The following is a 17175-nucleotide window of genomic DNA, read 5'->3' on the forward strand; positions in this document are numbered from 1 at the left end:
TGTCTCGCGTCATCTGGGGGAACTTTTGCCGGCGGAGAGCGAGGAGCTCTGGGTGCTGGCAGCATTGGGGAGTTCATCATGTACCACACTGCAGTGAAACTGAACCGGTGGTTGAAAAGATTCCCCGTTTAACTCGCTTAACCCTTGTGTGGTCCTTTGGGTCACCGGGACCCAAAGGACCACACAAGGATGATGTACTTCAGTTTATTTTGTTGAGAATTGCTCTCTAAACCCTGTCTCTTGTAAATTAAGTAAAGTTTGTTTCCTAGCACATTTAAACACTGTTTAAGCTGACCAAAATGCTGTACAAACGAGCACCAAGGTGCTGCATTAACCTTTGTTTTGTCCTTCGGGTCACCGGGACCCGAAGGACCACACAAGGGTTAAGAATGTAGCCAGGCCGAAATATTTTGGAAGCGACAAGAAACCGAACTAAGGGACATGTTATGTCGGTCTCTCTCCATCTCCTCCGCTCTCTTTCAGTAACGCGCACACACAACGGCACCACAACGCAATACCTTTTTAAAAAATAAATAAATAAAAATAAAACAGCAACTAAGCATTTGAATATTGATTTGGAAGTCGATTATTATGGCAACAGTAGAAGCCTCGAAACATTCGGGTCAGCCTTAGTCTTCTGAATTCAGTAGTTTCGGAAGAAAGCAGGGGAAGAACTGTGGAGGCTACTCAATGTGCGTTTGACTTCCATAAAAAGTCAGTGGAGTTTTAATTCACAATTCATCATTGCCATTGAAAACACTCTCTGATTGGCTGGTAAGTGTGGCTAAGCTTTTGGTAACCTGAACATCTGACACACAGGTGTTTGCCGTCAGTATTAAACTGTAGATAAAGATAGCAACTGTGATGCTTAGCTAAAGAGCTCGGTGCTAGTTGTATTTGCGTAACCTCTCAAAAATGGACATCATAGCTTCTCTGTGAAAACCAAAGCAGATTTCATTACAAACTTTTGCGAGAGTCTAGACGTCAGTAGGCGGAGGAAGTAAGCTCCAGTGAAGGTGGTAGCCCGCAGCTCTGAGGGACAGCTGCAGGGGAAAGAAGAGAGGAAGTGTGACCAAAACCACAAATAAAGAGATGACGAGAAGATGCAGATAAGGCAGTCTGAGGGAAAGCGAGCCAGTGCTCTACACAGCAAACGGGTCTGTGATAGATAGCAGGAAGGGGCAGAGAGATTATCAGGATGCTAGTGTTTATTTTTGTAGGTGGTGTATGATCAACCTTTCAAATTTTTGTTCTGTCACACATTTTAAATTTCGCAGCAGTTTTTTTTTTTTTGCCTGCACATTATTAGACTGCAAAGCAAACTTTGTTGGATATTATCCCTCCTACATTGTACAAATTGTATAAACCCAGTGTCGTACTCTGGAGTATTTGCGGTGGAGAGCATTTGAATATTGATAATATTGCATAACCAAGGTTAGCCTTAACTCAGGAACTGGTGTCAAAGTGAAGTTTTTGAGTATTTTTGTTGGCACATCATCTTATCACACCCTTGCTAACCCTCGTGACCTCTCTTTCTCTTCCTTTGATCGAACAGCATCCCACATATGTGCAGGCGCTCTTTGACTTTGACCCCCAGGAGGAAGGAGAGCTGGGTTTCCGACGCGGAGACTTCATCCAGGTCCTGGACAACTCTGACCCCAACTGGTGGAAAGGAGGCTGCCACGGTCAAACGGGCATGTTCCCCCGCAACTACGTCACGCCTGTCAATCGGAACATGTAAAACAGTCTGACCATGTAAACCACAACAGCCACAACCGCAACCTATCACCACCACCACCATAATCATCATCGTCATCATCGTTCTCGATCTCATCAGCCCCCATCCAAGCCCCCAACCACCCCTCCACCCCTCTTCGCCATCCCACGATAACAGGAGCAGACAGGAAGAACGCAAACAACTGAAAAAAGAGAGATAAAACAGGAGTAGTGCTGCCGTAGGCGTCGCTGAGTGGGTGGCAGCTGAGCAAAATCAACTTTTTTACTTGTGCAGAATGTTCACCTCCCCAGTGAACGCCTCGGCGAGGACTGAACTGTCTTTGAGGGAAATCTAAATGCAGAGAAACTAAAGAGTAGCGCACCATCCCGCGAAGATAACCAAACGATTCTACCGCTCCCACAGCTGCTTCTGTCTTCTCCTTAACTTCTTAACATTCTGCCTTCCTTTTGTGTTTGTTTAGTTTTCTTTGCCGCATGTTGTTTTAATCGCCTAAAATGAAATGCCTACCGATAAATCCTAACTCTGTTTTAAAGAAGAAAAAAAAAGATCAAAAATATAAAAAAAAGAAGAAATGGTTTTCAAAAATGTACAAAAAAGAAGAGAGAGAGAGAGAGAGGAAAAAAATGCAATCTACTATACAGCAAGTTTCCATGTCTGAGATCATTGGCACCTGAGCATTGTACATCAGCCATCGGCTGTATAAATAAATCGACTATAGAGAGAATCCATTTTTTAAGAATATATATATTATATATTTGTATGTGTTTTGTCTGTTTTACCTCTCATCACAAATTGTATTTTTTTTTTTTTTTCATTTGTAAATTATGTTCAGTCTTTTGTTAGTCTGGATAAGACCTAGTAGTTTTAGGATGTGCTAAATTGTCAGTTTTTTGTTTTTTCTGAATCTATCTGAGGGCTCTCAGATAAGACAGCGTGATATTTAAGGGGTGATAAATTCCATTTGAAAAGGTTTCTCTTGTCTATATCGCAAGGAAAGTGACATTAGTTCTCTGAGAAGAAACTAACCCTGTCAGGAAGCCAATGTTGACCAGCAAGTAGAGCCATGAATGCTGCAAGAAGCTGTTGTATTACAAAGCCCTGTATAAAAGGTCAGACACCTTTTCAAAAGCCAATGTATTTATTGCAGCCATTTTACTTGGGCAGTGAATGTAGCTGACTTGAGTCCACAGACATTAACATGAGGGAAGCAAGGTCGGAGAACTGAACTACACAAACCATGCAAGCGACTTTTTTTTAAAGACATGCTGAGACAGTGATGATGTCGATATTCATTCAAGCGAGTGGCGTATGAGGATATGTACGGGTAGTTCACGTGCATGTTCACAAACATTCGTTACATGCGTGCATACGCAAGACGCTCTCCTCCTTGTTATACCTGCACGTAGCAAAGAGGCTGGGTTTTGGATAATCACATTGTGTAATCACCAGTGCTGATCCGCAGCTGGCACAGTAAACAGTCCAGAAAACTGAGAGATTGTCTTTTATGCTAAAAGCTGAGAGATCAGCTTCAATGATGTAAAAGTTATTTTTTTTTTTCTCTCCTTTTGTCCAATGTGGCGTGTTGTCAAGCACTTTTTTTTTTTGTCAAACATTTTGATTTCTGGTCCTGTGTGTATGTGTTTCTGTTACTGGCTTCTGTTTTCTTGTTCTCTCTGGATAGTGCCTTTCTCTCTGGTGTTTCAGTGTCTCCGACCTGCTACTTTGAGCCCCCCCCCTCCCCCTCTTCTCCCCTTTACGGGGGCCTGCCAGTCCTGCAGTGAGAAACGGTGTACATAATCCAACCTGTCCTATCCAACGATGCCCAGCCTCCCCTTTCCCCGCCTCCTACATCAACCCGCCTTCACCTTTTATCCTCACCAACATGGAACTCTTCTTATTTAAGTGTCTCTCGCCTTGTCTTACCTAATGATCCTGTTTTTGCTCGTGTTTTTTTTTTTTTTTTTTTATTTGCATTTGTTTTTTTGTTTTTTTTTTTCAATTAATAAAATGCAATTATTAAAAAAAGGAGAATCATTTCTTTTTGTAGTCTTTTTTTTTTTTTTTCTCTCTCTCTTTTTTTGGATGAGGCAAACCTCATGGACCTGAGTGGGGAAATAACTCCTAAATTCTGATGCTACGTTTACACGTGGCCGGCTATTATCATAAACGTACATTTCAACCTCTCCGTTTTCAGAAAAGTGTTTGTTTACACGTACCCGTGTATATATGCCGTCAAGAGCACGCCAGACCTGTAGGTGGCGGTGTAACGAGAAGCTCAAGCCCACGTTAGCCAATCAGAATCCCGACAATAGCAACAACAGCAACCAATCACGTCCTCTCTCTCTCGGCTGCCTAAACCTCAGTTTATCTCAGTTTACGTGCAAACGAAGTTTTCCAAAATCTCCACTTTGGCCGGAGTTTTTAGAAATAATCGTTTTCTGTGATAAAAACAGGGTTTTTGTGTAAATGAGAGGCCAAAGCGCTGGAAAATATCTCCGTCTTCCCTTCGTGTAAACGGGGCCTGAAACACACTCCCCGCGTTCCAATACCCATACTGCCATCCTAACAGTGACGGGCTGGGATAAAAAAACCAAAAATGGCCCTGGTATTTGCAACACACCGGCCCTATTTCTGTTAATAACCTAGCTTGTAACTCTGCCTTCCAACTGAATCTTTCCACGCGCCTCGCCGCAGTACAATCTAGACATATTTGTGGCTCCATGCATAAAATAACTTAACCAAAGACATATTATCAGTAGTGGCCAATAGGGGGGCAGCCCTTCTGGCATTTGTCCAAATTCCAGATGGCCAGTCCGTCACTGCATCCTAATACTTAACCCTTGTGTTGTCCTCTGTCTGTTTTGGTTTGTTTTTAAAGCAAGTATAACTTATCACCCAATTCTGTGTTACATCTTCTTGGCCAACTTCTTATCAAATAATGACCACTAGTTTAACACTCATTTATGGAATTCATAGTCAATAAACCTCATTCATATTAAATTATACCTAATTTTCGATTTAAAAAAAATGTTGATAGATAATCACAGCCTGTTTTGTGTATGGAACCATCCAAGTTATTTTTGAAAGAAAATTCATATTTTTGACATAGAAACTTTGAAAACGGGTCACATTTGACCCAAGGACAACATGAGGGTTAATATGTCAAAAATACCAGGATGTCCTACTGCATCCATTTGGATTTTGCAGTTGGTAAGCCAGTATGCTTTTCCGGTTGTGGCTAGAAGGGATACAGGTACGACCGGAAGTTACGCAAAATCTAGTTTGGGATCACTTCCTCGGAAGTGTTTCAATCCAAACCACGATCTTTTTCCTGAACTTAAATAGTCGTCGCCGTATGACGATCATTTTTGCTCTGCTTAACGCTGTGGCTGTAACCCCATATCCCGATAGACACAATCTGCTTTTCTGGTTATTGTGAACCCACAATCAGTGCATCAGTGCTCATGTGCAGAGGGTCAAAGTATTATGTCCCAATCTGCGTGCAACTGTACATACGGGCATCAACAATACTTCATAAAAGTAAAAAGTTCTCTCACGTTCAGAAGGCTACTAGTCTATATTGACGACGTTCCCTTTCAGGGATTGCTCTGTTGCCGTCTTTGTGTTGTTGTTCTAACCTCCGGTGGATTTGTGAGGACTATGGTTAACTGCTCCTCAGATCTCTGCAGGGTAAATCCAGACAGCTAGCTAGACTATCTGTCCAATCGGAGTTTTCTGTTGCACGAGTAAAACTACTTGTGAATGTACACGTTCCACCAAAACAAGTTTCTTCCCGAGTCTATTTTGCAGAGGCACTGGGTACGCCCAATGGCCCTTATTTGGTAGCTCCTCGACTACTCGGCCCTCTGAACCGGAAGTTGTTCTGTCCCTCCTCGGTGAAGGCCATCTCAAAGCTCTTATTTCTGCCCAGAGGAGCGAGCATCGAGGAGGGATCATCGAGGAGCTATAGGCGAGGATACGAGAGAGCAGCCTTCCTGGAAGCCGTGCAGCTGAAGGAGTTGCTATCCCCGCCCAAACAGCTGACGAATTCATGTGACGCTTTGGAGGAAAGGACGTCTCATCCCTCTAAACACAATTGCTCATTGCCTCTCTCCTCCCGAGTAACTTAATGGGAGCAGTAGGCTAGATGGAGCCGGTTACCTCCAGGATCTGTGCTAATCTAGGCTAGCGGTGGGTGCGTCAGACAGAGTTACGACCCGCACAGAGATGAGAAGGGTATGTATGGACTTATCTAACTCTGGGGGATACGCTGAATAAGCTAAAGTCCCAATTAGTCGGCGTGTTCCTTTAAGCAACATGAGATGCAGCTGCTGTCATTGCGTCCAGCGCTTGTGATTGGTTTAAAGAAACGCCAATAAACCAGAGCACGTTTTTCTCCCATCCCGGAATGCTTTGTGGTCTAGCCAGACCCTCCTCCGCAGCGCTGTGGAGGAGGGTCTGGCAATGCCAGACTAGCAAGCTACAGATTCTCCCCCATAAAAGAGTGAGCTACAGTCATTGTTGGAATGGTTTAACCTGTGCCAATTTCTGGTGTGGTACATTGAGTCAATCTCTCATTTTACTGTTGTGTCAACATTGAAGTGTTTGTCTGTGATATGCTAAAATATATTGCAATAGTAGCAAGAACAGATAGGAATCATATTGTCAACAAACACAGCAATATGTACAGTATATCTAACATTAGCTGCAATGAGCTACTTTAAATGGCCAGTGAGTGAGGGCACTGCTGCTTTTTTTTTTAGCTTATAAATTGAACTTTTCATTTACAAAAGGAAATATGGGGTATTTTTTCTTTCAAATGTAACATAGTCTAGCTTTAATATTACTATTGACCTTTTCCCCCCCAAAGGTTAAGTTTAAATAATGCCTCTTCCCTCCTTGTAGGCAGCCTGTGGTTTCTACACACGTCTGTGCAGTATGATAATCAGCTTGCAGACTTGAAACTTGCCTGCGATGAGTAATGCATCACAGTGACTATCAGGCAAGCTTGGCAGAATTGCTGTTGCTTGTTGAAAGCACAGATTTTTTTTCAGTTTTGAAGGAACGTCAGAAAACCAGGGGCTGAGAGCTGCATTCTTAGCTCTGATTTGATATCAGACCTCGCAATTAAAAAGAAAACCGAAATATAACAAAAAGAACCAAGCTTTTCCACCAGTACAACATACTTTCAAAATCAATCCCTGCTTTGAGCTGTGCATAACACCCACGACAATGAAAATACATTTAAAACAGTACAGTAAGCTTATTGGACTTGTAATAAATTGACATCCTAACATTAGGTGATCTTGCCCATCGAGACTCAAGTTTAATAATATATGCTGTTGTGCTGGTGTCGCTTTAAATCATCTTTATATATAATCTACAAACGCACAGGAAATCTGCCCACTACAGAAGTAGCATCTTCACTGCGACCAATGAGATCTCTTCCAGGCTACGGCAGTGGCAGTGAGTCAGACAGTAGGTTTAGCTAAACGCCAACTCAGAACATGAGACCACATTTCACTGAAACGCGTCCAACGCGTCTCTGTGCCTCTCGAGGCGCAGATGACGAGCATGTGTCAGCTGATCTGCAGAAGCAGCGAAGAGGAAGCCGATAATTTCATTTCTTGAAGAGAAGCCCGGGGTGCTCTGCATGCAGCCCTCTGCTGCAGCCTGGAGACATCTTTAACACCACGTTAGCCATGGTCTGGTGCACTGTCTGCTCCACATTTGGACTTTTAGTGCTCAGAGCAACGCTTTCGCTCTTCTCTTCAATCTGGCTCCTCTCCTCTTTCATTTTTGTCACCGACTGCTTTAAGCAGACACTGTTACATCAGTGTTGCTGTCTGCTTTCTAGCCTTCTCATCTGGAATTTATGTTAGTTATGAAAGATATCAGGCTGCTCCAGTGCTTCTATTCATCTCTATGAGATTTACCAGTAATGTAACCCAGTGAGACATTTGCTCTGTGGTCCCCTTCAGTCTTGTAAAAAGTAATTAAAAGCAATACTTGTATCTTACTAGAAAATGACTTTGGTAGAAGTTAAAGTCACCTTTCAGAAAAAGTCTTAAAGCTCTGACACACCAACCTGACGGCCGACCATCGGACTGATCAGTCGGCTCCTGTTTCCCACGAGTCGTTCAAAAAGTGCCTCGGAACACAGCGAAGCGACGCCGATTTGAGCGTACGTTCTGCGCGTGCGCGACACCTAATACGTCTCCATAACAGCAGGCAGCGCTAATCTGTATTGTCGCCCAAAAAAATGCAAACCAGAAATGACGGAACATCTCTGGTAAACACAGAGCAAGCTGTCAGTCATTGTTTTCATCAGAGAGAGGTGATAGTAGACAAGAAGGATCCTTGTTGTCATTACTCGCCGAACGGAAGGAAATATGATGGCTAGTAATAATAAGATACTGGCGTTGTCAGCTCTCGGGCTTCTTCTTCGCTAGTCAAGGGATAGCACTCCACCAATCAGATTGGTCATTGAGTCCGGTTGCCCACTGGCCGATTCAACAAGTCAAATCGGCCAAAATGAAGGCCGACGGCTCCTCCGACTGACGACGGCACGAAACACACCAAACAGACTCGAGTCACCGACCTCGCCACACTGTCCCACGACGGCCGACGGCCTATAATCGGGTTGGTGTGTCAGCGCCTTTAGAGTATCTGATATTTACTGTACTTAAGTATCAAAAGTAATTTTCTGATATTAAATGTGCTTAATTATTAGAAGTAAAAGTACACATCATTCAAAGTCTGACATTAACAAAGAGAAAAACAGAAATGTAATTTCTTTTGAGAGGAAGAATCTTTCACTCCAACGTACGAAAACACTTCTTGCAAATACGGCAAGGTAATAGTACTTTGTTAAATTACAACACTGGTCTCCGTTGACCACTGGTGGCATTGGCAGTTATTCAAATAAAATTAATAGGAAAGTTTTCTGATGTATATAAAACTATATAAACAATAAATCTTCTAAAGTGTAAGGCCTAAACTCAGACTCTGCCCCAGGGGGGTTTCGCCTCTTATGCTTGGCCATGCTGTGTGCCATATGGTGCTGCTAGAATAGCCGTGCCAGCATTAAAAGCTCACTGTTCTCCACTTGTTTGGAAATTTTAAGATGATAGGAGGATTTGCAAGTGAGTAGGACATCTCGTGCAGAGTTGAGAAGATTATTATCAGCGTGTGAAGTAGTGACCTGTTTGTGCCAGTCTCTCACCAGTATAATTATAATCATTTCGTCTAGACACTCACATGCATTGACGTGGTTTTTTATAGACAGTATTCAATAAGAGGTCTAGATTTGGTAATAAATAAACTCAGTTTTGGAAAATACATTTGCAGTAGGATGTGTTTGTCGATGTTTTAAGCCCTCCTTCAAACACCATCAAGCGTAGGATGTAGGCATTAGAATAACAACTCAAGGCTTTGTTGTTTCCTGTATATCACGGGAGTATCATGGATGGATTAGGCCGACCGGCCGGGTACAGGCCCAGCAGCCCTTGGACCTAAGCCTCTGTATGAGATGACTGTTTGAAAGTTGGAAAGTCAATCAAACAATTAAAGCTGCGAGCAGCGATGGACGGGCCCTCGCGCCTCTGCGCACGTCGGGGTTACCGGCGGACGCCGCTCCTTGCGACCGTGCATTCGCGCGGCACTCGGACGCCGCAAATCGTCACCAATTAAAAGGGAACTCCCCGCCGAGTTCAACGATACCTCACACAAGACTCTACGTCATACGGTTCATTAGCTGTGAAAAGGGGCGTGGCTAAAGCATAGGGGGCGGGTCAAACCATCACCAATTAAAAAGGAAGTCTCTGCTGAGTTCATTGATACCTCACACAAGGGTCTATCTTAAAAAGTTCAAATTTTATGAAAGGGGGCGGGGCTTAAGCATAGGGGGCGGGTCAAACCATAACCAATTAAAAAGGAAGTCTCTGCTGAGTTCAATGACACCTCACACGAGTCTCTACCTTAAACGGTTCAAATGTTATGAAAGGGGGCGTGGCCTGAGTAAGTGGGCGTGGTCATATTATAGGGGGCGGCTCAGTATCACATGTAGACCACACATTCTAAGTTTCATGTAAATCGGATGATGTTTGTCATATAAGGCAGATTTCCTGTGGCCAGGGGGGGGCGCTATGACCAAAAGTCAATTTTGGCCTGTAGGTGTCCTCAGGCCTGGACCCTTGTCCATCGTGACAAATTTCGGGCAGATACGACAACGTACACTCAAGTTACAACAACTTCTTTGGTCATCGCTAAACACTCAAAATGGCCGCCACGCCACGCCCACACCGTCTGACGAAAAGTTTTTCTTTTAATAACTTTTCATCGTTAAGGTGTTGGGATGGTACAGACCAAGTTTGAAGTCCATCGGATGAAATCTCTAGGAGGAGTTCGTTAAAGTATAGCACCTTGACTTTTAGGCCTACTTCCTGTTGCCACTAGGGGGCACTATGACTTTAAGTAAATATCGGCCTTTATTTGTCCTCAGGGTTGGACTCTTATGAATCCTGAAAAGTTTCGAGGTAATCGGACAACGTACACTCGAGTTACACCCACTTCCTGTTTGCGTGAGCGACGCAAAATCGACCGCCCGCCACGGCCACGCCCTATGACGAAAAGTTTTTCTTTTAACAACTTTTTATCTTTAACGTCTTAAGATGGCACAGACCGAGTTTGAAGTTGATCGGATGAAACCTCTAGGAGGAGTTCGTTAAAGTACGACATGTGGAAATGGCCAAAATCACACTAATTTCGAACTTTGAGATCAAAATGGCGGACTTCCTGTTGGGTTTAGGGTATGGCTCTAATGAAGTTTTTTGTACATCTTGAGATGTTACATATGTGTACCAAGTTTCGTGAGTCTACGTTAAACGCACTGCAGGGGCTCAATTTTCTTAACTTTCTAGGGGGCGCTAGCGAGCCATTTTTGTGCGCCTATTCCGAAACCCTTAAAATAACTTATTTTACAACTTGATGCGATCACGCAAATTTGGTGAGTTTTTGAATATATTAAGCCCCTCAAAAAGCCAATTCATTTGACGGGAAAATAATAGAAGAAAGAAAGAATAATTCCTTCAGTTTCAATAGGGCCTTCGCCGCTGTCGGCGCTCGGGCCCTAACTATGAAGAGACCCACATAAAAACAACCACAAAGAGACTCAAGATGACTACAAAGAGACTCAAGATGACTACAAAGAGACTCAAGATGACTACAAAGAGACTCAAGATGACTACAAAGAGACTCAAGATGACCACAAAGAGACTCAAGATGACTACAAAGAGACTCAAAACAACCACAAAGAGACTCAAGATGACTACAAAGAGACTCAAGATGACTACAGAGACTCAAAACAACCACAAAGAGACTCAATATGACCACAAAGACTCAAAACAACCACAAAGAGACTCAAGATGACCACAAAGAGACTCAAAACAACCACAAAGAGACTCAAGATGACCACAAAGAGACTCAAAACAACCACAAAGAGACTCAAGATGACTACAAAGAGACTCAAAACAACCACAAAGAGACTCAAGATGACCACAAAGAGACTCAAGATGACTACAGAGACTCAAAACAACCACAAAGAGACTCAATATGACCACAAAGACTCAAAACAACCACAAAGAGACTCAAGATGACCAACAAGAGACTCAAAACAACCACAAAGAGACTCAAGATGACTACAAAGAGACTCAAAACAACCACAAAGAGACTCAAGATGACTACAAAGAGACTCAAGATGACCACAAAGAGACTCAAGATGACCACAAAGAGACTCAAAACAACCACAAAGAGACTTAAGATGACCACAAAGAGACTCAAGATGACCACAAAGAGACTCAAGATGACTACAAAGACTCAAAACAACCACAAAGAGACTCAAGATGACTACAAAGAGACTCAAAACAACCACAAAGAGACTCAAGATGACTACAAAGAGACTCAAGATGACCACAAAGAGACTCAAGATGACTACAAAGAGACTCAAGATGACCACAAAGAGACTCAAGATGACCACAAAGAGACTCAAAACAACCACAAAGAGACTCAAGATGACCACAAAGAGACTCAAGATGACCACAAAGAGACTCAAGATGACTACAAAGAGACTCAAAACAACCACAAAGAGACTCAAGATGACTACAAAGAGACTCAAGATGACCACAAAGAGACTCAAAACAACCACAAAGAGACTCAAGATGACTACAAAGAGACTCAAGATGACCACAAAGAGACTCAAGATGACCACAAAGAGACTCAAGATGACTACAAAGAGACTCAAAACAACCACAAAGAGACCCAAGATGACTACAAAGAGACGCAAAACAACCACAAAGAGATTCAAGATGAATACAAAGACTCAAAACAACTACAAAGAGACGCAAAACAACCACAGGAGACTAAAAATCAGAGGTGTCAAGTAACGAAGTACAAATACGTCGTTACCTTACTTAAGTAGAAATTTTGGGTATCCATACTTTACTCAAGTAATTATTTTACAGCAGACTTTTTACTTCTACTCCTTACATATTCACGCAATTATCTGTACTTTCTACTCCTTACATTTTCATTCCGGCTTTTCATCGTTAAAAAAAACACACAAAACAAAAAAAGAAAACCTATCCAGATTAATCGCGCCATCCGGAGAGAGAGAATTAGATTGTGGTTGGATGAGAAGTATAAACATATACCATTCCGACACCCTATTGGTTTGTACGCGATCCATCGCACCTCCACATGACAAATCACAAATAGCAGACGTTTGTAGCCTAGTACGAAGATGTCCGTGGCAGAGACTCAAGCGAAATGTCCCAACCAAGCATCAGCAAGGAGGTTGGTAGCCAAGAAGACCAGTCAACCCTTCTACATCCCTGGCCGTACCTGGACGAATTTTACGAAATGGTTGGACATTAACATTATAGTCATTATGGCCTTTAGAAAAATGTTTTTTTGGGGAGGTGGGGTAGTGCATTATAGGCCCCTGTGGCACTGCCTAAGCTTTTGTCCTTAATGGCATTTTTTTCCCCTTACATCACTTTTACTTTCATACTTTAACCCTTGTGTGTTGTTCGGGTCTGTGGGACCCGTTTTCAATGTTTGCTAAAAGAAAAATTATGCTAATTATTATTTCTTCTAATTCAAACTCATTGGCCTTGGCTCATTTTCTGTGAAGAACATAAAAAAATAACTTATTTTCAGTGACTGCACACACCCCCACACATTAACTATCACATATAAGGTGTTCGTGTCTACTGGACCCGAGTGTATTTAATTGTAGGTGCTATGAAACTATGTTGTCTTTCTGCACCTGCTATATTATTATATTATAATTAAATTTCCTTGTTTTGTCACAAAAAATGAATATGATCATAAATGTGATCTCACAGGGGTAAATGGCAAATATGAACAGTAAATGATGTATATATCATTGGTAACTGAGCCAAAGTAAACATCTGATAAGTATTTTTACATAAATTGTTATGGCTCTGTTGTTTTAAAAGCCTAATAATGTGGTGGGTCCACCAGACCCGGGAACATTGGCTGTGTAACAAAAAATATGAACACCACACAAGGGTTAAGTAGTTTTGAAGCCAGTACTTTTACACTTTTACTTGAGTAAAAAGCTTGAGTTGATACTTCAACTTCTACAGAAGTCTTTTTAAACCCTAGTATTTATACTTCGACCTGAGTAATGAATGTGAATACTTTTGACACCTCTGTTCAAAATGACCACAAAGAGATGAAAAACTCCTACGAAGAGATGCACAGTGGTCACAGAGAGCCGTGTTGTTTTGTCTCTCTTTGACTGTGGGTGTCTTGCTCCTATGTATGAGGGGTGGGGGGAAGTCCTTTTACATGTCTGTAATGTCTCATAATTGCAGTTACAAATAGCAATTTATTGATATTTCATATTAAAATATTTAAAGTAGTGTATTTGACATTCATTTGTTAAACTGCTTAAACAATGTCACTTGTATTAATATATAGAAGCTTCTTTATAACATCAATCTGGACCCCCAGTTTGTTTCTAAACCTTAAAATGTGACTGTTTTTGTCATCTTGAGCTCTGTTTATTGTTACTGATGTCACCTGGGTTGGCAGAAGTTTAACCCTCACTAGCTCCTGTAATATATTGAATTATGAACTCATGGAAACAATCTGTGTCCCTGTGTAGGTGTCTGATATACGATAGAGTTATCAGATCAATAGTTGTTAACTGTATGAGCGCATGCGTTTATCTGGCATGCAAAGGTTGATACTTCCCACTGCCTCCCCACGGGCAAACACAAGTAGATGAATGAGACACACACTCTCCTGCCCCATGTCGACCTGTGCGGCTGTTTCGTGGGTGCTTTCAGGGTCACATTGGATGGCAATCTGAAATTCAAAAGTTGCATTCAGGCCTAAATCTCCCTGTGCCTCCAGAATTATCCATCAATCAATCAAAACATTTTAGTGAGTAAATTTATGTGGTTTAACCACTATTCAAAAGCCTGTGTATTGCAGTTTTTTTTTACCTCTTCTTGTCGTTTACTGCTGCTTCCAAAAGTCTCATGAATAGCCTACCTAGAAAACATGAAAAAACTGTCTTTTTACGTTCAGATTTTCATTTCAAGCTGATTTATTATATTGACACCGGTGCACGTGGTTTATTCAGTTATTTATGGTTTATTACTGCCACCTACTGGCAAGCAATGTGTGGGGGCGCTGTTTCCTTGCTTTAACCATTACAGTGATGACTTCAGACACTTCCAGGTATTGCTTTGTTACCATGAACACATTTCGCCTGCATATGTGATCGTTCTTTGTGAATATGCGGCTTTCCTGACATAATATGTTTAGTGTTATGATTCAAAAGCATTATTTAAGTAAAACTACGTCAAAAGGATTTGACGTTGTCGGCAGGATTCGAACCTGCGCGGGGAGACCCCAATGGATTTCTAGTCCATCGCCTTAACCACTCGGCCACGACAACTCATACCACATATCCTTATAAGAAATCAATTTATTCATACATCAATAAGCATACACCCGATGTGAAAGTAATGTCGTATCGCTGAAATCCGACTGTCTAATAAAAAGTTTATTTAATACAGCACCTTTTACAGACAAAGTCACAAAGTGCTTCACTACAGAAAAAAATGTTAAAATAAGACCCAAAAAGCAAATAAAAATAATCATCATCATAACAAGTCATAACAACAGCCAATAATGTTGGGGAGGGAAAACTACAACTGGACCAACTCGACTCCCCTCATGCTGCGTTCCAGACACATTTTTTTAGTCCGTAAGTTACGACTTCAAGTCACGACTCACGGCTTGGTAGTGTTCCAGGCAAAGTCACGACAAACTCTTCTAGCTAGCGTTAGCTAGCGGCTACCTACCGTTGACGTTAGCTAGCGCTAGCAGATACTAGCGATTTCTAGTCGGCGACATATTTGGGGCTTCATTTAATAAACATAATCTGTAGTATTACACACTCGTATGTGTATTGTTTTGATTACAATGTGCCGAATTACTTTACGTTGCCTATTTATGTCTATTTATTTCTATTTCTCATTGTTAATCACCGGCGTCTGTACAGCATCAACAGGGGGCGCCACTGTTGTTTACGTGTGTGTGTGACGTCAAAAACTGTAACTGGTGCTGCGTTCCAGACACAATTTTTAGCCTGAAAGTTACAACTTCAAGTCACGACGGTCCAGGTACCGTTCGTTCATTTGTTTTTGCTTTCACATATGAAATCGAAAAAACGAGAAAACAACTCCTTTTTCTGTTTTTCCGTTTTTTTAGAAAAACGAAAAAACGAAATTATGACTTGATTTTTGGTTTTCCCGTTCTTGCACAGAAATCAGAAAAAACACTTGATATTCCGATTTTCGCCTGTGGGTGGTGCTAAATCTGATTGGCAGGATATGCATTCATTGTTTTTCAAATTAAGAGTTTACCCACACTGTATTTGTTAGTCTGTAAAATTAATAGTCTATATGTAAAATTAATAGTCTATATGTTAAATTAATTGTCTATATGCATGCTTTTTGTCACCCAATTATTTGGCTTAACTGACTGAAAACATCTATTGAAATAGCCTAAATGTAAACATGTTCACGCATTGACAGACAAAAGGCACAATCTATTTTTGTAGGAGAGGGGAAGACCCATCTCATCGTTTAATCCTGTTGTGTTCAATGTCATGTTAACCAATTTTTTGTTCCCAGTCAAAAATAGATAGATAGATAGATAGATAGATAGATAGATAGATAGATAGATAGATAGATAGATAGATAGATAGATAGATAGATAGATAGATAGATAGATAGATAGATAGATACTTTATCGATCCCCAAGGGGAAATTCAAGGTTCCAGTAGCTTAAAGACATCACACACAACATACACATACATCACAAACAGGATCATAAAAAGCAACTCCACATGAATAGCATGGACAATGAAATAAAAAATACTAAATAAATAAAAAAATAATAATACTAAATAAATAAAAAAAATCCAATGAAAAATCCACATGACTGTACTAAGGGATGTATAAGCATGAGACGCTTGCAGTGATAGGGCAGGGACTGACCCTGTGATTCAGTATGAGAGTGTGTGTCATGGTGGTAGTGCAAATAGGTCCAATAGTGCAAGGATAAAGTCTAGAGACCAGCATTAAATATGGACAATATAAGAGATCAAAAGTCAATATTAGAGGTTTGAAGTATTAGGGTTACAGCCATTGTTCATGTATTAAGTTATGTTAGACCTCAGTCCAAGCTGGTGGGAGGAGGGAGGGAGGGATTGTGCATATATGGGCTAATATAGGCAGTAAACGGTGTAAACAGTAAACAGTGGGCCTGTGGACAGTCAGTACATAACTGTTGTTATAGGAGGTAGTGGAAGTGGTGCAGAGGGAGGAGAGGCAGACAGACTATGCAGAGAAGTCTCTCTCTCCTCTTCTCTTTAGTGAAGCATTGTAGAGTTGTATGGCCCTGGGGACAAATTACTTTCTCAGTCTGTCATGACTGACAAAATGACCGTTCCATTAATACTCATCATACAAATTTAAATAATACATTTATTCTTTGTTTTAGATGTTTTTATTTCTTAAATTCGTATGAATAATACAATTGTTTTGTCTATTTGTTATTTATGGCCTGTATGCCTCATTGATCTGAGCTTATACATCTTAAATTTGATCGAGTACTAAAAAACATAATTGCTGGATTATTTTGACGATAATAAATAATCAGATGAAACATAGTATACTGTATAAAAAAAAAAGTTGTGATGTTTGGTCGCTGTTGGTCGTTTCAATGCATGCGTGGTACAAATGGCACAGGGACTGAGCCCAGTTCCCAACACAGTCCAACTTTTTCCTGAATGCAGATACTTTATCATGTACCAAAAACACATGGCACTC

At 41.3% G+C, this 17175-nt stretch overlaps 1 protein-coding gene and 1 non-coding gene across 2 annotated transcripts in view; one reads left to right on the plus strand and one right to left on the minus strand.

Moving 5' to 3' along the window:
* The window catches only part of grb2b (growth factor receptor-bound protein 2b), a 43253-nt gene extending 40970 nt beyond the window's left edge, over nucleotides 1–2283 (plus strand). Inside the window, exon 6 of the mRNA XM_039824446.1 lies at nucleotides 1556–2283. Within this exon, the coding sequence (XP_039680380.1) occupies nucleotides 1556–1741 (186 nt within the window). The 3' untranslated portion in view covers nucleotides 1742–2283. The remainder of the gene's footprint in view (nucleotides 1–1555) is intronic.
* A 12367-nt stretch (nucleotides 2284–14650) lies between these two features.
* Nucleotides 14651–14732, minus strand: trnas-aga. Its single transcript has one exon. It is a non-coding gene; the product is annotated as a tRNA-Ser (tRNA).
* Nucleotides 14733–17175: the final 2443 nt, after the last annotated feature.

The sequence above is a fragment of the Perca fluviatilis genome, chromosome 15 (assembly GCF_010015445.1).
Source record: "Perca fluviatilis chromosome 15, GENO_Pfluv_1.0, whole genome shotgun sequence".
NCBI lineage: Eukaryota > Metazoa > Chordata > Actinopteri > Perciformes > Percidae > Perca > Perca fluviatilis.